At 32.8% G+C, this 23,470-nt stretch overlaps 1 protein-coding gene across 1 annotated transcript in view; it reads left to right on the forward strand.

The window, feature by feature from the left end:
* The window catches only part of LOC115883026 (serine-rich adhesin for platelets-like), a 58,617-nt gene that overhangs the window by 24,972 nt on the left and 10,175 nt on the right, over positions 1–23,470 (forward strand). The window contains exons 10-17 of the mRNA XM_030901298.1: positions 31–793; positions 2,965–3,182; positions 3,241–3,340; positions 4,526–4,636; positions 4,901–5,068; positions 5,133–5,219; positions 22,856–22,953; positions 23,090–23,165. Of these exons, the coding sequence (XP_030757158.1) occupies positions 31–793; positions 2,965–3,182; positions 3,241–3,340; positions 4,526–4,636; positions 4,901–5,068; positions 5,133–5,219; positions 22,856–22,953; positions 23,090–23,165 (1,621 nt within the window). The remainder of the gene's footprint in view (positions 1–30; positions 794–2,964; positions 3,183–3,240; positions 3,341–4,525; positions 4,637–4,900; positions 5,069–5,132; positions 5,220–22,855; positions 22,954–23,089; positions 23,166–23,470) is intronic.

Consider the following 23,470-nt stretch of genomic DNA (forward strand, 5'->3'; position numbering starts at 1 on the left):
ATATTATTTAACAAATTTCGTTTTTTTCAGTTGGAAAAAGTCGTTAATTATGAATTAAGGAGGAAGATTCGTAATCAAATACGCTTAATAAAGAAACTAATTACTGAAGGTACATTTGAAACTTTCATTTTAAATAGGAAATCGATAATAAGACGGGGCTCAAGCCCTACTAAGAGCAAAAGTGTGAGTCCCGATCGTACATATTCAGTTGATCAAAGAGACAGTATAACTAGAAAATCCACCACCGAAAAATCCGAATATCACTCGTTCAGTTCTACAAAACAAAGATCTAGCGAATCCTCAAACGTAATTAAGAAAAGTTCCAGTCCTGTTCGTGAAAGAACATCTCCCCAAAGGCAAAGTCCAGAAAGAAGGGTCTCCAAAACTGTAGCAGTAACGCCTACCGGCAAAACAACCACGACAAAAACTACAGAAGAAATTCCCGGAGGTGTGAGGGTGACTACAACTACCACCACGGAATCTAAGACTTTTACTACATTAAAGAAAACGGTTCCTACTACAAAGAAACAAGTAGAAGATAACCAACCGGAGTGGGTGAAGCAAAGAAACCTGAAAAACGTCAAAGAAACCAACGCATCTAACGCATCGAGGAAGGTCAGTTCTAGTAGCACGGTAACAAAGAAATCAAGTTTAAGAACCAGTCCAGCAAAGGATGTTAAATTGACAGATATCATAACATCAAGTTATGGAGTAGGACCGACAGATGAAAATGGAACACCATTGTTTGGACTAAAGGCTTTAAGAGCACAAAACAAGAATGTTAAATCTAAAGGTTAGTTGATTCTATCTTTTATTAGACAGGTGAGAATCATTTACCTATTGTCTCAGTTCATTATAACACTGTTTTAGTCTTTAGAATTCTCAGCATCAACTGTAAGACAGATTTACTCATCATTACTCATCTCGTCATTTCCCATTTATATGTTTAGTAGGTCTGTTGATGTACTATAGAATAGCAATGATATTTCTGTTCTTCATAACTATTCTTCATTCAAATAACATTGGATCGATCATAACGAGATTTTTTTTTGACTGGTAGTACACATTGGTCGAATGTTTTCTTCTTTAGATAAAGTGGCATTCTGGATTTGAATATGATTGAGTTTCTTCCATATGTAATCCTATTCTAACTTAATTCTTCGGTTGATTTCTGGTAGTAGAGATCCCGAGCTGCCCAAGTAGCATTTTCACGACTTGCGACCACATGTTTACTAAACACAACGTTGGATTAGTTACAAAAAATAGTTAGCTCCTACCTTAGGTATTAAAATAAATTTAAACGTTTATTTTATATTTATATATATATATATATATATATATATATATATATATATATATATATATATATATATATATATATATATATATATATATATATATATATATATATATATATATATATATATATATATATATATATATATACGTTGTGCCGACGTTGGACTTGTACTACAGCAAAGTAGAAGCTTCTGCGACGTCGAATAAACGTTGTCTTCTAACTTTTTGCTTAAGTGATCTTTAGGTGATTCGGGCAACGTAGCTACAACGTTGGACAATATAGAGTTTTCCGACGTCAGTTTCAGGACCTATTCCAACGTTATGCAAACGTCGTCTGTTTTACTAGTTCCAACGTTGTTTAGATTTCCTTATTCTTACGTTGGTAGGACGTCGGGTCACTACCTTTTTGCAACTGTATTGAACCATAACCTTAAATCTTAAATTTTCACTTCATTGTTCTGTTCAGTCAGACAGTTCAGTGCTGTTTTTGTTTTTATAAAAAAAAACTTAATTAAAATGGGAAATAAGAAAGGTACATATAAAACTAAATTTAAATATACATCGACATATATTACCGATAGTTTATCCACTCCCTCGTTTATTTAGATTATAGAGGGCGGCACAAGCTAGACTCTAGGATGACTAAATTAGGCAATCTTGCGACTAGTATACTACTTGTTAAGGCCGAACTGCGACTTTATTAGTCCAGTATGCGACTACTCGAACTACTCCATCTTAATCTCCAAAACAACAAAGTGCAAGCCGCCATGTTGTTAAATAAGAAAATGTTTCGTTTCTAAAATAGCAATTCCTGCTTTTTGAATACATTAACTTGAAATATTTGACCCTAAAAAACACGTGGAAACAATTTTTTCGACTGCGAATGAATTATTCTCATTTTACTAAAAAAAAATTCAAAAAAATTTTTAAAACTTCTTTAATTTTAAGGCCCATTAGTATTTTTCAAAGTAGAAACAATACATTTATCAATAAAGTTGTTTGCGCTTAACTTTTTTGCCTTGGGTAACGAGTTACAGAGTCGGTTAAAGTGTTTCAATAATTATGATCTTCAAACATCCTCCACACTTAAATACTTTTGTTTTGTTTTTCTTCACTGCCATCTGACATATGTCTCTAACTAAACCATAAAAATAATATTTTTACTATAATTATCCCAATTTAGGATAAAACGCGACTTAGACGCCATATTAGTTTTGTATTTCTGTGAATTAGGATTTTAAACAACGTTGCAGATTGTACTAAATTAGGCTTCTAGCCAACGTCGGTATCCAACGTCGTTTCCACCCAAAAATTATTCTCCAAACTAGTGCAGACTAGGGTTGGCACGAGGTTGTGCCGACGTTGCGCCCCAACGTTTGGTCGCGTGACACAACGTTGTCCCGACGTCCAAATGCTGCTTGGGTGTGTATTAGTTGTCTCAAATATATGTACTCTTCTACTATTTCCAGTTTTGTATTATTTATTAGAATGGTTTTTCTGACTACTAGTTCGTTGTACATTACTCTAGTTTTTGTTGGATATCAATATATTGGATATCAAATATATTTTGTTTTAGAAAAGCTTTTGAATTTAGGTTCAGCGTTCATTATTAAAAATTTCAGCTTGTTCCTTTGCATAATATATAATCTATGAATAATATTTTAGTTCAAGGAACAGTAGTGTCCAGCGAGTATTATTCCGAAAATGGTCAAGAACCGGTTGGTCAGATAAGCGTGACGAAATATTCGACCGACCCAAAAGATTTGGATGAAGAAGGTGTGATTTTGTCCAACGGTAAAGTGGCCAGTGTTACTACCACTCAACAGTTTGGATACAAAGACACGCCTGCTCTGAAAAGTCTTACCGACAGCAAAAGAACAAAAGTAAATGATCATTGATTTGTTTTATTTTACGTTACAATTAAACTGTATAATTTTTCAGGAAATTTGCGATAAAAACGAGAAATCGACAACTAAAAGTACTAAATTAAACAGGAGAAGTTCTGTAAAAACCATTTCAGAGAAATTTATTGAAAATGCAGGTATGTAAGAAACTAAAAAGCTACTTCTTCTTCTTCTAATACATATCTACTAATGGATAGTTCTGATAACATTTTCCATTGCTTCCCTATTCCTGTCTATTGTACTCCACTGTCTACTGTCTGATTTTCTCGGCTAACACATGTTCTTCCTTCCAATTCCTGCCATCTTGTCCTCGATCAACACTATCAACAGATGCATGAATACATCTTGTTCCACAATATACGCCCCAGATATGCATTTTTTTTCATAATATACAGGGTGGTCCGAACTGTATTCCGGAAACTTCGACAGCATATTCTGCAGATAAAAATAAGTAAAAAAGTTCGTATATCTATATTTCTTTACTGATTAGTTTTATACAGGTACGGACGAAAAGTTATTACTCTTCAAAACAGTTAAAACACATGTATGTGGTGCCACCTACAAATAGGAGGCATATTGATATCAAAATCAAATTTCTCATGTCAAAAAACTCCGAGACAGCAATTTTCATCGAAATATTGTCTGTACTTCAGAAATTATTTGGAAAAAATCGAAATAAAAATGAAACTTCAGCACCCTGTATCTCCGAAACTAAACATTTTAGGACATACAATTATACGAACTTTTTTATTTATTTTTATCTGTAGAATATGATGGCGTAGTTTCCGGAATACAGTTCGGACCACCCTGTATAAGTTATATCTAATTTCCTTTAATGATGTCCATTCTTCGAAGGTTTGGTTTGGCTTGGTATGCCCAAGTACTCAAATTTATTTACTTTCTCGATAGGCCTTGTATTCAATGTTATAGTGGAGATTTTTAACATATTTGGGTTTCTGGAGATAACCATAAAATTAAACTTTTTTTAGTACTGCCCTATAGCCATAACCCCCTTCTATTTGTATGGGATTGAATATATTATTGTCCAACATTATTTGTATAGTTTAAGAAACTAAAATATTAATTTTTTAAAACTACCTTATAAAGTATATATTTTTGAAATCAGTAATTGTATTTTTACCTTTTTTTTTAGTAAAAATTAATTCCTTTATACTTTTGATAATGCTTTTTCTCCTTATTTGTTTTTTTTTGCTTTGTCTTTTATACAACTAATAATCTCCTGTTACAAGAGAGCTAGTTTGCAATGCATTTGTAGGGCTTTTTAATCAATCAAAACAAATGTATATTCTTATAAATTACAGTCGAGACTTTGAAGAATGAGAAGCAAACAACCTACCCAAAGGCAGGCTTGATATTGCGTTCTTCCAGCTTCAAAAATCAAGGCGACTCTGACAGCAGAGAAGGATCACCCGGTAAGTTTTAACTAAACTCATAAAACAGTAATTTTTAAGGTGTTTCAAAGCCAATCTGAACAATTACTTCAAATATTTCTTTGGTATTTTTGTGTTGAATTAAGAACAATTATTGGTGGTTTTAGCGTTGACTGAAAGAATTAATTTTGTCAGAATTTGTTTGTTTTTGCCTCTTGAAGTTATTTTTTAATCTAGTACATCTATCGTAACTCGTGAATAGTTTGTTATTTGAGAATTTTAACATAATCCTCAATTATTTCATAGTTAATGTGAGACAAAGCAGTACGTCCAGGACTGGCGAAACGTTTTTAACAAACACATCAAAAATAACTGGAGCCGAGGATGTAATTACTAGAATGAAAACTGAAGAATACCAAGAAGGGGATTCGGAAGAAGATATCGCAGCTAGAGGACTTTTAAATAAATTTATAGGTAAAAAACTTGGTTAATTAGAATAGTAATAGTAGTATATTTAATAATAAATACGTGTTAACAGGTTCCCAAGTGCTACTATCTGGAATGGAAGCACATCATGCTGCAACTGCAAAAACTCAAACAACAGTTTCAACTTCTCCTAGAGAGAGTATAAGACGATCAACAAAGATAACTTCTACGATAACTGTAAGTATTATAATAAAAATATAACATATATAGAAGAAAATAATCCACTTATACGAAGCTCCTTCTACTATTTATAAAATATGTATATTATACTTTAATTCTTCGTTTAACGTACAATGCATTAGTATTCTCGTTTCTATGTTAATTTAGATTAGATTTTTATTAGAGGTGGTTTTTAGCCTATTCTTCTGCAATCTTTTCAGATAATTTGTGATAAGAGACTTTGGCAATGTCTTATCATCGCCTAATGCAAAGAACTGCGCATCTTCAAGTGACAAATTCTGCAAACGAGTTTGTCTAAGTCACCTTTAAATGTCTGTTGGACTCATACTCATAGATAAAAAAAAACCAAGTTTATATTGGAAAGTGCCTGTAAGGAAAATATAAATACTATTTGGCGCTATTCTTACAACGGTCGCTCTCCAAAGCTTTTCATAATTTTGGAGCGGTTCGGCTTTTTCCGGAATTATGTCGCGAAATATTGTTTATTCAAATTTATTACTATTTTCTTTTAATATTTTAAATAAAATACAGTGTGTTGCATATAAGAAACATTATTTTATATAAAAGGACATATGTATGAAATACCTACGAAACATTGGAAACCGACGTTATGCCACGATCCACGATGGTTTTTGCGTGAACTGCAAAGTTCATACAGCTTTTAAGTTTTTAATGTCACTTTTTCACAATAATTATCATGGGTTTGAGCAAATAACATTTGAATTAAACTCAAAATAGCAATAATGACTTTGAAAATGGACGCTTTAAACACTTTTCGGTATTTTTTCAATGAGGGCGGTTTAAAATTTTAAAAGATTTTATAATTTTGGAAGATACTTACTGACTTTGATAAGAGAAAATTATTTCTGTTCTTGTTTGCGGTTGTCCTTAACCACCACTATAGCAGCGCCCTACAACGTATGCGCTTCAAAACAATTGTAAGTTTTGGCGGTAAGCTGAGCATTCAAATCTAAACTTGTTTTCTTTATATATGCTCATATTGGACTTGCAAAACACTGTTAGTAGACCCTCTACAATTTTGACATATTTTCTAAATTTAGTATTAAATCAGATCTGACGATCTGCAATAAATTTTAGCGAGTATTTTACAATGAACTCCTGGTGTATTTTTCCGCTATTCTATGCTAATAAAATATGTCAGTCATTTAGATTTGTAATTGACACGTAATCTTGACTTGACGTTATGAAAACCAGCTATGTTCTATAAATAGTATATTTATATATCGTTATAACTCAAAGGCTCCACCAGTAAGTTCCTCAAAGCCGCCTAATTTAATTTTAACGCTTATTTATAACTGCAAACAAACAGATGTTTCAAAACAAGGGAATGCTTATTTTAGTCACAAACCTTTCAACTATTAACCTGTTGGTGTTTAAAAATCCGAAAAGTGGCAGCCGACATTCCTAGAATTGCTATAAAAAATATGCTGTCTGATAATAAAAATAAAGTTCGAAAAGTGATTCATACCTTTCTCAATTATAAAGAGAAAGGCAAGACAGAAAAAAATTATGTATTTGAGAACTTTTACAGCATACAAATGATTTATATTTTGAAGTTTTTATTGCACGAGTGCAGAAATTTGATTTTTTTAATTTGCTATAGTTGTTTGGGTATCATAAAAATTTAATCATAACTAACTAATTATGAAACTTGTGAGACCATCAAAATTTAGTAGATCAATTGTCCTCTCTGTAATATTGAACAACAAAAGGAATTGGAAGAGAGAAACGTTTGCTAAGCAGTTGGACCATACCATAACGTGATATACTGATGCTTCCAAAACCAAAGCAGGAACAGAGATAGGAGTATTTAGGTCGAAAATGAAATATTCCGAATTAATGGGCACCTACCCCAGCTTCCTTCAGGCAGAGATCTCCGCTATCGAAAGATGCGTACAACTTATCTTAGACAGAAACTAAAATAAATATATATAAAAAATATAAGAAATATCTTATCCGATAGTCAAGCAACCGTAAGAGCAATCAACTCAGTAACCATCAATTCGAAGTCGCTCAAAGAATGCCTAGAGAAGCTAAACAAATTAGACAAAGAAAATAAAGTCCTCCTATTCTGGGTGCCAGCCCAGCAAGGGATAAAGGTTAATGAAAAAGCAAATAATCTAGGTAATTATCCAACACTCCACTACCTGTATCAGAACCGTTCTGCTTCCTAATTGGAAACCAACTTAAAGCAGAACTTAACAATCTGGAAGACTCCATCCGTAATCTGGAATGGGCATTCTCCAACGGTCTAAGTCACCCTAAGAAATTTTTCAGAACTTACGACCGAGAAAAATCAAAGATTTTCGTTGATTTAAGTAAGAACAATCTTCGGATTGTCACGGGGTTTTTACAGGACACTATCTCCTCAATGAATACCTTAGTAGATTGAAACTGAGAAACAACGGTGAAAGCAGATTCTGTGGGGAAAATGGGAAAACCCCAGGACACACTCTCAAGCAAGATTTTCATAGTTATTTGTGTGCTTATTTGTTAACTAGTGCAAAAAAACATATTTGTTGCACATGTTGCACACAACATTTTTTCTACGATCGAATTGAAATTCTTATTTAAATGTTTTTTAAAAAGTTTTTTGAGGTAATTCACAGAATAATATTACCACTAACAATGACACTATAAACAAATATTATTTTTATTTTTTTAATAACTTTTTTTGAGTTGATTTTAATTTTAATGTCGCAGTTTGAACAATTCACTGAGGTAATTGATGGACAAACTTCATTTCCAGTAGTCTTTTGAATTTTATTCTCATTTCTGCTCGTAGAGGTCTCGGTTTCTTGTTCTTCACTTAAAACTCTCTTCCGGAATGTTGCTGCGAGGTGTCCAGCACTAGTACTTGGTCTAACTTCCAGGATTTGACAAATTTTTACAAAAATTGACAATTTTTTTTCTCTTTTTTTAACTTGTCATTAAAAATGTCAAGGTGTTTTTTGCACTAGTGTAAAAAAATTGACTTTTCACCCTCAACTGGTTCTGGGGTCTTCGTTCTGGGGTCCGATTTTTTGTAATTTCTCTCTTCTTTTCAGTTCAAAAATAAATGATGAAGAGATTTTATAAAAAGTTTAGCACTGTTTAAAATATATTCAATGTTGTGAACATACAATTTCATTCATTTTCAATTAATTAATGAGAACCGACACAAAAATAAAGTAAAACGCATTTTTTTAGAAATGTTTGACAGCAGAAATTTAACTTGGTTAAGAAACCCACAGAAATTAAAAACATATATATTTTATGATTTTCCGATATTACAGAAAGTAGAAACAACTGAAATGTGAAGCTAAAGTAATAAACATAAATTATTTTCAATAAAACTGCAAACAAACTGCAAAACAGCACTTTCAACAAACTTTGTCAAATACAGTTCATGCTAACATAGGATCTGCAGTCATGAGATTCTTGTTTTTTGTCATTTCTCCGTTGACATATACCACGTCTCTATCGTTTCTGATACTGATTATTCAATTTTCTCTCTTCTATAAGTAAAAGATTCAGAATCGGAGTTATGGTTACTCTTCGGAGAAAAATGAATATATCGATGATCTTCACATCACTTAAGTTCAAACAATGTTGAAACAAGTCAAACAAAGTTTGTCATAAGGTTATTAGAAGATGAAAAAATAAAGTCAGAAAAAAAAATAATAAAAAGAAATAATTCATGTCAGAAGATGAAAAAGTAAAACACGTTTTTAAATTCTCCGATGTTGTTGATAATAACGTATAGAGATGCGAGGTGTAACGCGAACGAAGTCGCAGGCAAATGCTAGTGCAATTTTAAACCAGATATTGAACAGAGGAGATATTTAGGAACCAGGGAAATTCAGTTGACAATGACAATAGAAGAAGCCGAGCCTACTCGTCCGACAAAGGAATGTTTTCAAAACAAGGAAATTCCAAATTTGGCCAGCAGGCCGCCCCTTCATATTTTAACCTGTTCGTTTCTGAATATTTCGAAAAAGCGACGGGCCTCATGCCGCGAATTGAGGTATAAAGGCGCTAATTTTGGACGCCCGATGACGTCAAACGTAAAGACGCTTAACAGATGCTGCTTGGCCGACGCCGTCGATCTCAAATTGTGTTCTTTAATATCTTGTGCAGCGAACACCGCATTTTCTAACATCTTCGCAGCTTAACAGTGATTTTTCTTTCGTTTTGAAGCTTTCGTTCGCCGGGTTCCATTATCGTTCGGTTTTTTGGAGACACCGGTTATCTGTATTGGATTATTCTCTTCAATATAATAGATTTGTAGGTGAGTCAGATTTTTATATATTTTTCAAGTTTTTTGATGAAATGTTTTTTTTATTATGTTGTCGGTTGAAAAGACGTAAAGGAGTATTTTGCAAATGCAAAACAAAGACCAAGACTCCATTGATCTTGGTCTTGGTCTTGCAGTCTAATAAGTAGGCCTGGTTTTGGTCTTGGACTTGTAGGGCCCGGTTTTGGTTTTGGTCTTGCTACAAGACTCTTGCAAATCTTGCAAAAACTCTTTAAATAAATAAGTATTTTAAGTAATTTAATATAAATTAAACTTTAGACGAGAAAAAAAACAATATTTGTCTAATGAAAATTTTTGTTTTTCATTATAATATTATTTAAATATATCCGCGTTGCTTCATATAAAATTTTATGTAACAATCGGGGAAACACTCATATTTATTTATTTGAATGGTTCCTTTAGCAATACGGCAATATTTGATATATTCCTACAGAAAAGTTTTTATAAAAATGCTTTATTTTTGACCTTGAAAAAAAACAACTTTTTCCAAACGTCACAAATGTATTAGTTTTTGCGACGTGATTGACAATATAAAAAGTCATTTTAACGCCTAGGCATAAAAGTACGAAAATATATGATTAAACTGACATAAAGTGTCAAATTCAACGAGCGTAACCATAGTTTCTCGATATATACAAGGTACAATAAGGAATTACTTTTAAATATTTTTATATTATTTGGAACGTTTAAATTTGTTTAAAAATTATTTGTCACGCTTCAGAAAAAATAGCATGTTCTATTCGGAGTAAAAATTACTTTTTTGCCTCGCCTAACTAAACAAAAAGTATCATTTTTAATTCTAATAAAACAATGTACTATTTTTATTATTTCGTGTTTCTCCAGATTGTGGTCAATAAGACAAAGCCAGAAAAACAAATAATCTGTAGTTTTGAGCAAAAATCACTGGATTAAAGATCCAAAAATTCTAAACGGTTCTTTTATTAAACCCAGAGTTGTTAATTAGCCAAGTTTGTCATTGTCATTTAAAACCCTTCTTATACACATGTACTTTGCGATTACTCGGCTCTGTCGTCAATCAGAGAGTCCATTATTTAATACACTTTGTCACATTGTCCTTACAAAATTAAGAAATTGAGTTATCTGGTCCACAAGGTGTCCAATGTGACCTATATTGTATATAAATCACAAAATTATTGTAATTATAATAAATGAAAAATAAATATAAGATAATTAAACATCTCAGCGAACGCCTGAGCAACTCAGAAGACAGCAGAAAAGTTGGTAAAACTAAAACATACATATAAGCTGGAAAGGGTCAAATCTGGAAAGGGTGAACTTACACAACTTGATAAATTTTAAATCACAAAAGAGTTATTCAAAAAAATCTAATGAGATAGAAATAAGGAGAGACTACTAACCTCTACAAAATATGCACATGGCAACATTGTAAACGCAAACCTCTACTTTTCAATAGTTATCTCAGTAGATTTGTAGATTTGGAGAAAATATGCATCGTAACTAGATGGTATAGCCCGAGTAGAGTCTGAACTTAATAAGGTCATTAAGCAAGATCACTAGGTTAGGACATAAAATCACTAGAATCGTGGAAAAATTCACCAGGGCAGAGACACGCAACAAACCTCATAGTAGAACATTTGTCAGAATTTAAGGCAGACCTGATAAGAAAAGACAGAAAAACTGTCAAAGCTGTCAAAGCTGTAATGGGTCTACCAACAGGGACATTGTAAACTTGTGGCGTGTCTAAAGCTGACGGAATTGACAGATGAAACCACGTGAAAATGTTGTTAATCTGAAGAAGAAATTACAGAACATATTCTATGTCAGTGACCAGACAGTTTGGCAAATGCGCGGTATTGGGCAATAATAGGCCATTGATACAAAACTATATGAAGAGTCTCCAAGTTGTTTGACTTTTTTTCAAAAGGATAGGATTGAAGAATGATTGAATCTAGAGGTCAGAAGAGGACCACAATAGATCTGAAAAGGTCGAAGTGACACTGGCCGATAAATATCCCACAAATTTAATCTATTCTAATCTAATTTTGAGAACATATATAGGTTTACTAATATGCCCTGAAACAGATGTATGATTTGATAATACAAAATACTTTTTAGAATAAGAATTTTCAATACAGTAATTAACAAATCCAGAGTTCTCTATTTTCCAAATTGAAACGTTATTTTCTTTGGAATTACATACCACACATCTTTATAAGCTCTGTAGGAATAACTTAAATAGAAATACCGACAATACATTGACCAGAAATAATCTATTTAAAACCCTTTTTGTTTAAACATACTGTCCAAACTCCCCCACATCTTTGTTTGGCTATAAATACTTACTTTTTTGCAATGCCGATAAAGTTTAATGATTAGATTAACATTATCTAGTGTAGAGTGTTTGTTTATTATTGTTTAATCTCGACAACTAACCAAAATGTATTTCAAGTTTTACCCGATTTCGAAAATGCTGCTTCCAATCTATGGCTTCTTTGACTTTTTAAAATCATTTAATGGGACAATACAGGTATGCAAATAGTTAAAAAATATGTTCAAATGATTTTTAAAGTTTTAAAAATAAAATTGCCTTAACATATATGGTCACACACACGATGTTTCTGGTCTATGTACATGTGGATTTTTGTAAATTTTATTTCTGGATAGAAGCCAGGATCATGAAAAAAAGAAAAATAAACAATAACTTTGCGATGGTTTATAGAAAACGATTTAATGAAAGCTTTTATAAACATTCGAACCATTACTGATAAATTTTTGTTACATTCGTTTGCATATGGTTGGACTTATTTGATCAGGTTGGATAGTGTTGGTTTAGTACATCCCTTTAGTATATATCACAGCTAAATAAATATAATAAATATTATATTTAATAAGTGATATTTTAAAAACGAATTTAAAAATAATATATCTGGTGTCCAGAGACTCATTTGAATATTTTCAATAACAGTGGTATTTGAAATCTTTCCAAAATAAAAAATACCGAATCTTCATACTTAAAATACATAATTTTGGAATTGTGTAATTTTATGACGAGCACAATATTAGTTTTTATAAAAATAAAAATTAAAAAAATGTGAATTATTTATTTATTAAAATTATTATTTTATTAGAATTATTTATTTATTCAAATTAATTTTTATTATACTACAAATTAAAAATAAAATAAATCAAATATATTTTATTCTTGAATATATTTTTTGAAATTTATCTCATTCTGATATATCAAATTTTAATATCTAATAATAAAGCGCACATAAGCCCCAATAAAGGACCTGAATCAAGTAAAAATAAGATTACTAAAATTGTATTTACTTTAGATTTTATTGTGATCTAACGGGTGCGTCTCAAAAATGGCTCATCCTATAACTTTTTTATTTTTTCAGATAATAAAAGGAAATTTGGTATGTTGGTATATGACATAAATTATATTGACGTATTCAATTGTTTTTGGTCACTTCCCGTTTCACCGGAAATGACTACAACTTTTGATTTTTTAATGGCACCTTCGGTATATTTTTACTTTGTTCGATAGAAAATGACACTCTGAATAGAATGACGTAAAATCATATGTCACCTTTTGACATTTTTGCTTTAAAAAAATGGTATTTTAAATGTCAATCTAGAGTGCCATGGCTGTGTTAAAAACACTAACTTTTAATCAAGGAGCTTTGGAAAAATAGATTTGATCATAATGTTTTTTGTGTCTTATTCTGGCCGGTTAAAAGGTGTCCAAGACTTTTTTTTAACATACATATATCATTTTTTTAATGGAAGAAACAAGGATGGCTCATTAGCGTATTTGGAAAAAGCATTTTTTGCGAATAATTTAGTACCCACACACTTGGCATTTCGAGTCAACTTGTCGTTATAAACCGCATGTTACAATTTCAAATAAACCATATATAGGGAAATTGGAACAACTTTCGTTGCACGTTATCAATGACACCATGCGTAGTCTTATGGAGTTTGCTGGTGGTCGTATTATGATGTGCAACCAAAGTTATTTTAATTTCCCTTTAGAAAAATTTCAAAAGTTAACATACACTGTCACTCTATTCAGTGTGTCATTTTCTATCGAATAAAGTAAAAAATACCGAGGGTGATATTTAAAAATAAAAAGTTGTAGTTATTTCCGGTGAAACAAGAAGTGACAGAAAACAATTGTAATACGTCAATCAATCCTAATTTACAACATAACCAAATCTCGATTTTTTATCTGAAAAAAGTTAATATATATACAGGGTGTCCCAGAAATAAGTGCAAATATTTTAACTGGTAGTATAATTCAACCACAGAAACACGCCTATGAGGTTTTTTTCGCGAAAAAAAAATTTGAAAATTCGAAATTTTTTGAAAATTTTTTTGGATTTTTTTTTAGTTTTTAGTTAAAAAAACGATAAAGAGAAAATATGTTTCTTTAATCGAGATTCACCACCCCTTAAAATATTTGCACTTATTTCTGGGACACCCTGTACAAATAAAAAAGTTATAGGGGTGAGCCATTTTTGAGACGCACCCGGTATAGTGCACATAACAAAGCCATACTAAGTCACTAATTATATTAGAGTGATACTAGATTTTGAAAAAAAAACACTAAAGAATATTAAAAAAAAACAAAAAATATCTATAAGAAAATAAAATTAGCGTAAAGACTAAATAAAAATATAATAAATAAAAAATAGTGTTACCTAAAAGCAAACAAAGATAGAAAGTACAAAGACACCATTGTTCTTTAAAGATACTCAACAAAGTCAAAAATAAAAAGAAAAAATATATATACAAAGAACAATAACTAAACAAAGAACTAAGACATAAACATAAAGAAAACGCAATTCACGAAATAACGTTGAACTAACATGAGTGATTTTTAAAAATAAATCGGTAAATAAATAAAAATACATAGTTATCGCTAAAACGCAATAAGTTTTGTTTTGATGGTATTTAAAATTGTACCAGGGCAGTCACAGGCAAAAAAGTTCATAGTAGAGCATTCGCCAAAATTTACAGCAGACCTGAGAAGCAAACACAGTCAAAGCTGTAGTGGGTTTACTAAAAGGGATTGGAAGCTGAATAAGTATCCAAAGCTAATGGGATTGATGCACAAAGCCATGTGCAGGTTCTGTCAATCTAGACAGAAAGATTTTATTTGGAAAATGTACAGTTCTCTGTAATAGGCAATGATAGGCCATTGCCAGAGAACTACATGAAGGGTTCAGTCTCCAAGTTGCTAGACTTTGTGAAAAGGATTGGACTGGAAAATGTAGTACCCTAAGGATCAGAAGAGAATCACAGTAGATCTGAAAAGGTCGCAGTAGATCAGGCCAATAGCCACCTCTAAGAATATAATCTTTCTCTCGATTCTAAAAATATTCAATTCTATTCGATATTCCATCCCCCAAAACATGTTTTTATATCAAATCATCATCAAAACATAGTTTATTTTCGTTACAAGCAGTCTGTCATTATATCGATGTAAGTACTTATGGTCTAAAGCCTTTAAATCAATCATCTCGATTTATTTTGACCAAAGAACAAATAAAATTACTAGAGCGAAATCAGAAAATGCGGAAATAGTTGAGCCGATGGGTTTTTCGCGCTCCCGATCTACGTATAAAGACCGTTGCCATCTATTTTAGGCGACGCGAACGTAAATTTAGACGTTGTGCACGTTGCCTGTCACAAGTCGATTTCGCTACCAAACTACGTACTTTCTTTTGTTCGATTGTGTGTGTGTGTGTTTTCCAAACCAACAACGGAGATATCGTGATGAGGGAACGCATGTCCACATGTGACGCTCTATTTATAAGTTATGCGCTGGTCAATTTTTTCCGTCTGACACAAAAAGAGAAGGTCGTTTCCGCAGATTTAGACTTCTGTCACTGTGATTTATGGTTCTGTGATATATGGGAACATGTATTTTAACCGCAGTATACTAAAACAATTCTTTGTCATTCTGACAGGACGTTTTTATGTCAAATTAGATTAGCTTTTTAGGTGACTATAGGCCTGTTCCACTAAGACGTTTTCAGATCTATTGTGTTCCTCTTTTGATCTCTAGGTCACCATTCTCCAGTCGTATCCTTTTCATAAAATTTAAGAATTTGGAGACTGGATCCTCTGAATACAAAGAACCGCACATTTGCCAGGGTGTCGCTCGTACTGACATAAAATGGGTTCTATCATTTCTTCTTCAGATTGATAAAATCTGAACATAGCTTCGGCTGTCAATATGTAGCGGAATTCAAATACCTCGGCAGTTTGCTTTCGGAAAAGGCCAATATCGACTCTGAAATTTAGCACAGGATCAGCAGCACCTCAAGAGCATTCAAGAGCAAATTAAAAACAACGTTTTCTACAATCATGATTTGAGCACAAAAACGAAACTTGCAGTGTACCGAGCAATAATAGTCCTCACCATGTTATATGGAAGCGAAACCTGGATGTCGTACCGCCGACATATGAACGCATTAAACAAGTTGCAACAGAGACACTTTAGACAACTCTTAAGAATCAAATGGTTCCATCATGTTTCAAACATATCGGTCCTTGAGAGTATTGAAGTCATGATTACAAAGTCCCGCTTAAGATGGGCTGGTCACGTATGCACCCAAGCAGCATTTGGACGTCGGGACAACGTTGTGTCACGCGACCAAACGTCGGGGCGCAACGTCGGCACAACCTCGTGCCAACCCTAGTCTGCACTAGTTTGGAGAATCATTTTTTGTCAAATTTTTCAAGTTAATGTGTTCAAAAATCAGGAATTGCTATGTTAGGAACGAAACATTTTCTTATTCAACAACATGGCGGCTTTCACTTTGTTGTTTTGGAGATTAAGATGGAGTAGTTCGAGTAGTCCAGGATTAGTCGCATACCTGGACTAATAAAGTCGCAGTTCAGCCTTAACAGGTAGTATACTAGTCGCAAGATTGCCTAATTTAGTAATCCTAGAGTCTAGCTTGTGCCGCCCTCTATATTCTAAATAAACGAGGGAGTGGATAAAGTATCGGTAATATGTCGATGTATATTTAAATTTAGTTTTATATGTACCTTTCTTACGTCCCATTTTAATTAAGTTTTTTATAAAAACAAAAACAGCACTGAACTGTCCAATGAAGTAAAAATTTAAGATTAAGGTTATGGTTCAATGATTTAATATGTATATGGGTTCAATACAGTTGCAAAAAGGTAGTGGCTCGACGTCCTACCAACGTAAGAATAAGGAAATCTAAACAACGTTAGAATTAGTAAAACAGACGACGTTTGCGCAACGTTGGAATAGGTCCTGAAAGTGACGTCGGAAAACTCTTTATTGCCCAACATTGTAACTACGTTGTCCGAATCACCTTAAGCAAAAAAGGTTACAAGACAACGTTTATTCGACGTCGCAGAAGCTTTTACTTTGTTGTAGTACTAGTTCAACGTCGGCACAACGTTACAACAACGTTTACATTTATTTTAATACCCAAGGTACGGAGCTAACTATTTTTTGTAACTAATCCAACGTTGTGTTTAGTAAACATGTGGTCGCAAGTCGTGAAAATGCTACTTGGGCAGAATACAAGAAAACCGCATACCAAAATCTCTGCTTTACGGTGAGCTTGTAGAGGGTAAGACGAGGCCGGGTGGATAACTCAAAAGGTACAAGGATATTTTCCACAAAAACTTAAACGGGATTAACATGCAGAATGAGTGGGAAGAAGCAGCTCGCAATAGAACGCAATGGAGAAGAATTATAAACTCAGTTAACAGCGACAACCAAAAAGTAAAGAGACAACAAAGCAATGAGATTTTTGATGAATGTCCCGAGTGCGGTAGGCAGATAACATCACGTATCGGGCTTTTCAGTCACAGAAAAGATCATGAAAGAAAATGCCTTGCGTGACCATCTTCTGATGCGTGTCAAATACTCGTCAGGGAGTAATGGCAGTATATGTATATAGTAGGTTGTATTCCGTCAAACATGTCCTACAAATTCTTCAATTTAATATCTGTTAGGAAGAAGTTTCACTTCAAATATGCGTACATAGTACGCACACTGTTTTTTAATTATTTATATTAACATTATTTCTGTTAATATCATTTTATATCAAACAGATCAGAATATTTTAATTCTCATGTTTTCTTTTAGATGAGATTATCTCCCGAAGTATCAACTGTTTAATTTATGTCATTCTTTGATCCATCCGTTCTTACATTCGTTAAATATAGACTTACTGTATATATAAGAGGAATATTAAAATAATAGTATATTGAGCTTGTTTATACAGTCCGCAGAGTTCAGAGAGTACATTATTTTTGTATCTAGTGATTTAACCGTTCGGAATTTAGATCGGCCCCCATCGCCAGCCAAATTAGATGTTCTGCGTTTTCCAAACATTCCTCTCACTTGTCTAATTTCCAGACAACATTCCATATATCTCACAGATAGTATTCAAAAAATGTAATTCCGTTTTCGAAGAAACTTTGTGCACCTTATTTGGGGTCGTATACTACTTCTTTCAACAATAATTTTAAATAAAAATATGATATATATATTATTATCAAGAATGCGGTCTTTTCCAAATTATCTCACAATAACGCAATATATTTAGAAAATATAATAACAGGACAATGTTTTGTTATTTTTAGATCCTAAATTTACATACATCGTTACTTTCCACAGCCATTCGTTCCAAGCTAAATAAAGTGGGTTATATAAATGAAAAATATTAGAGAAATCCAGTACCTAATTAATTGCTAGTGATGATTTACTTTGCTAAAAATGTACCAGTAAACAAAAAATAAATGAATTAATTTTTAGATATACCTACTTTACCCAAAAAGGTGATATAAAGGTTTCTTCCAAAATTGTCAAATGATGCGAGGGGATCTTATGTTTTGTATAAATATGTTTCCATTGTTTACAATGTCGACATACTATAAAATATATTCATTTTAAATGTGATTGTCTGCAAAGTCGTTAACAATATTTCATTCCTGAATTATTAGTATTGTGACTGCTCTAAGGTTTATTGTAAGACACTTTTCTAAATTGTAAAAAAAATAAAATAAATTACCAATAAATCAATTATAAATAAACAACATCAGTAGTAAAACAATAGATCCTATCCAGAGGTGAATTTCGAAGAAACCATTTATAAGATTTTTTATTTACTAAATGATGTCGTTTTATTATAGGTTAACACAAAGAAATTCATTGTTAAGAGACAAGTGCGCGTATTTAAGCAGGATATTTATAATATGATACAATTAGAAACCTATTTCCATCAACAGTTCTTGATATAATTAGATACTCTTTTTGTTCTTTGGTCATCTAAACTAACACAGTTTTCTTGTATCTTTAGGCTAGTACTAATTTTTATTTTGTGTCTTTAATCCTTTTTACATCATTTTGTATTAATATCTTTATTTTTTTTTCTTAGAAGATATTTTTTTTAATAAATTTAATTTCATTATTATCAGTTGTTGAAAAGGTTTTTTTTTCTTTAAAAAGTTTTAATGTATAGTCATCTGTTTTATTTCGACCATTATTTCGTTTAACCAATTTGTATCAGGAAGTCAACTTTCTAGATTTACTAACTGCTCTAGTGTCTGCAATCTTTTTAGTGGGCAACAATGTCTTCAATTTTTAATGAGTGCTTGTTACAACTTATCAGGAAGATCTCTCATGTTGATTGGATTTTATTAGATGTTATGAGGTGGATTTTCGCTATTCCACTGCGATGTTTTCATACCTATCGTGATCACCAGGTCTCCAAATTACATTATCCTGCCGTAACATTTTCACAAACTCCAATAACTGGGAAACTGAACCATCCATATAGCTCTTCACCAGTTACTTATCGTACAATGCAAAAGGCACTCACACTGACATACATAGTGATAGAATGTCTTCTTGTGATTGACTGAATCTACACAGGCTGCGTCTGTAATACCATAAGCTTTAAATGCCTAAAAGGGTAAGCAAAGACAGAAAGAGAGCCAAAGCTTTAGTGGGTTTACTAACAGGGCAGTAAGCTGAATAGGCATCTAGCCAACGAGATTGGCGGACAAAGTCAATTGCAGGTTCTGTCAATTTGAAAGAGAAATGACAGAACACATTTTATGTCGGTGCGACAGCCTGGCAAATGTGCGGTTCTCTGTAACAGGCAATGATAGGCCATTGACGAAGAGCTATATGGAGGGTTCAGACTCCAAGTTGCTAGCCTTTTTGGAAAGGATAGGATTGGAGAATGTAATCTGACCACAATTGATCTGAAAAGGTCGCAGTGGCTCCGATAACCACCTCGAAGAATCTAAACTAATATTTCCACCACAGTTTTCCTGTATTTTCTTATCAGGTCTTTCGTCAATACTGGTCAATGTTCATTTATAAACTATTTCAGCTGACTCTGACGCGGTGACTCTCTGCACCGTTCTAGGGTTTTTTGACCACACACTGCATTGTAACCATTTTTATTGTTAAAAAAATCCGTAAGAGGCACATCACAATTTCGTCTGTCCAAATGCGCGATCAAGAAGAATTAATCAGGATTCTTTCGAAATATCTCGTTTTCTAGTTCTGTAACTGATTTAGGGTACACCGTTTTCTAAAAAACTGAAAAAGAAACTATTGGAAGTATCGTGTCTTCAGAGAAAACATCAGAGAGAAAAGGCCTTCAATCGCGAGTATTTTTTAAAGCAAGTGTCCAGTTTTGCGTCAAACAAATCCATGTTCTAACCCTGCCCACGCCGATAATAGGTATAGTTTTTTTTTCGAACGAAGGACAAGGCCGATTCCACTACGGACGCTTGGGCGCATGTTCGACTTATTCGCGGAGACGAGTCGCCTATTTTGGATACGGCCGATACGGAGCGCGCCTAGCAATGTGGTTTTCGTTTGCGCGCTACGCATGGCCCGGTCAAAATAAACAATACAGTAGGAATGTACAGAAGTATCGATTTTAAAAATATCGATATTTCTATCATCGTTATTTTTAGGTTTTGATACGGTTATTAGACTACTCATTAAACCTCGTTAGCCAGATGGTCCATTTCAAACTTCATTCTTCATCTGTCATTGCAATCCTATTGAAAGTAGAAGAATTTATTAAAAAAAAAGTTATTTATACTAAAATATTTTCATTGTTACTAACGTTTCGGTCAGAAGTATCATTGACCGTTATCAAGTGTGAACTAAACTAATAAGAACACCTGCATTGGAGCGTTTTATGAGTGGTTGCCATATTGTTGAAATTTCCATACTAGGATTGCTAAAGATTTTATTATTGTTAGAAATGATAAGTAAAACGATAAAAAGAGAGAGAAATGATAACTCAGTAACCATCAGTTCGAAGTTCCTCAAAAAATTCCTAGAAAAGCTAAAGAAATTAGGCAAAGAAAATCAAGTTATCCTACTCTGGGCGCCAGCCCATCAAATGATAGAAGTTAGTTAATGAAAAAGCAATCAATTTTGCTAGAAAAGGAGCGAGCACTAACACACTAACTGGACCAGAACCGTTCTGTTTTCCAAATACAATGTAAAACTGTCTCAGATACTGGCTTTTATCAAGACCCTGAGACTGTATGATGAGATAAACAACAAAGAAAGGGGGAGACAATAGATTTATAAGGCGGCCAGTGATTAACTTTCTCCCTCCTATACAATTTACAATTGGTACGTGTTTTAAGTGGTTGCCTATTGTGGAAATTTTTATAGTTGGACGGGGGGCTAAAGATATTATTATTGCTAGATATACGGCTTCTTTAAATTATTTTTCCAGTAAGGTTCCTTGTGGACAATGCAATACATTTATTGTTTATGGCTTCATTGTTTTCCCTCCTTGCGTATGTTAAAAATCTCTCAGTCTATCAGTAAGAGTCTCTCTACTCATGCAACTCACCGCACTCACAAGCTATCTTTGTACGTATACTCATTGTTCAAGAACTTCATTGCTCAAAGACACTTCTTAGAGTTGTCTCACACTTAAAAATAATTTTAATTTTATACTTTTGGCTATTCGCCTAATCTTTTATGAAGTTCCTTTCAAAAATGGAATCGTCAAGAGAGAGAGAAGGGGAGAGCATCTTACTCTGGCTAGTATTGCAGTTGTATTTACTTAATCTAGTCTGAGTAACTATTTTGAAGCAAATCCGTTTTAATATTACTTAGTTCAGAATTAAGAGATTCTTGGTCAGTGCAATCCTATTGTTCATTGTTATAAACCCCACAATTTCAAATATGTAAATTCTATAAAACAAAAAATTATTAAAGAAAAAAATTAAGAAAATAATAAAGAAAATTCAAATAAACAATTGAAGTGGTGGCTGCTAAAACCAGGCAGTTCCATTTTAATAAATGGAGTGTGGGAAATCGAAAAAGAGCTGCTCGGTTCTTGCTGCAAACCCAGAGCAAGGCAGCTACAACTAACGTCGCCATTTATGTACAGTTATATTGAGAGAACTGATTGTTGCAGGAAACGATCGGCCAACTTTTTTAAAGTGTAATTCATTAAAAATCGCATTTTCGAAAAAAAGTGGACCTACCTGGTTATTGCAGCCACCCCTTCAATTGCTGTTGTACTCCCAATAGTCGTAATTGACGATAAGAGCAACCCATTTGGTTTAATTGCTTTTATTTTGTTCGTCATGCTGGGGATTTGACAAATATAGTCTGATTACTTCGTTTTATTTTTACTTACGTCTATAGGATCGGCTATATATTTTTATCTATATCGATATATTTAGACATTGAACATTCCTACTGTCTCTGGCTGAAAAAGGCCGAGGGATGGATAGATCGCGGTGGGCGAGACAAACAGGAGGCGGAAAGACGAGCGAGATGAAATTAATGGTTGAGAAGTGGTTATTTTCAGAGTACCTACGCATTTGAACGAAAGCAATATACATGCAAGGCCGATTTATATAAAAATGCATCGTACTTTAAACTCGATTCAGTAGCGGTAGCTCATATCACAACCGTTTAGTAAAGGAACATAGTTTCTGGAAAGTTCTGGATATTTAATTTTATCAATGAAACAGTAAACTAAAAAATAAAAACAATTATTTCTTGCAAAATACAATTCTGTTAAAATCCAATTTAAACCATACCTAGCTTCTCAAATAAAATTTCAGTTGTTTTATTGTTTATGGCGATATACCTATACAATTTCCTGTAATAAAAGAAAAATATGTAAATGATGAAACTTTTCTAGCCGAGTCACTCTTTTCATTTACATACAAAACAAATGCTTATACTTTCCCAATATGCTTAACATATTATTATCATTTCATTGCAGGAAGGGGCAAACCAAGAACTACAACCAGAGTTTTCCAGAGACCGGTAACAGAAAAGGAACTTGAAACTGTTTGGGACGAGCAAACCTTAAGATTATTGGTAAAATTTTATTTTCCAGTTTTTCAAAACAATCTTTGATATATTTTCACATATACATAATGTTTAATAAAAATATAATTCGTATTTAAGTTGGCAGAAAATATGATTTTATAAACAAAGTTTTGTATTTTCTTAGTTGGAACAAAGCACTGACTACGAAGAGCGAAGACTTATCAGAGCTAGATTACGCCAAATCATGGCGGAGCAAGAAGGTAAATTTTTATTTATAATAATAAAAGGAATATTCCTGATAATATAACATTACGTCTCAATACAAATATACTAAATTTTAAAATTATTGCACAATTTTCCAGTCTAGTGCACACAATCCATAGACGTTTGTCCTGGCTTCAATTTTTCAGAAAATAATAATTATATGAACTAAAAAATATCCAAAAAGTATGTGAGTAATGCTATAGATGTACCTGTACGCTCCCTGAAGCGCTAAAAATATTTACTTAGCTTTTGATGGCATTAATCCTTATAATATACACTGTATAATAGCTGCCGAGCTAAA

Source organism: Sitophilus oryzae, unplaced genomic scaffold (assembly GCF_002938485.1).
Source record: "Sitophilus oryzae breed Bouriz unplaced genomic scaffold, Soryzae_2.0 scaffold_1802_pilon_pilon, whole genome shotgun sequence".
In the NCBI taxonomy this organism is placed as follows: domain Eukaryota; kingdom Metazoa; phylum Arthropoda; class Insecta; order Coleoptera; family Curculionidae; genus Sitophilus; species Sitophilus oryzae.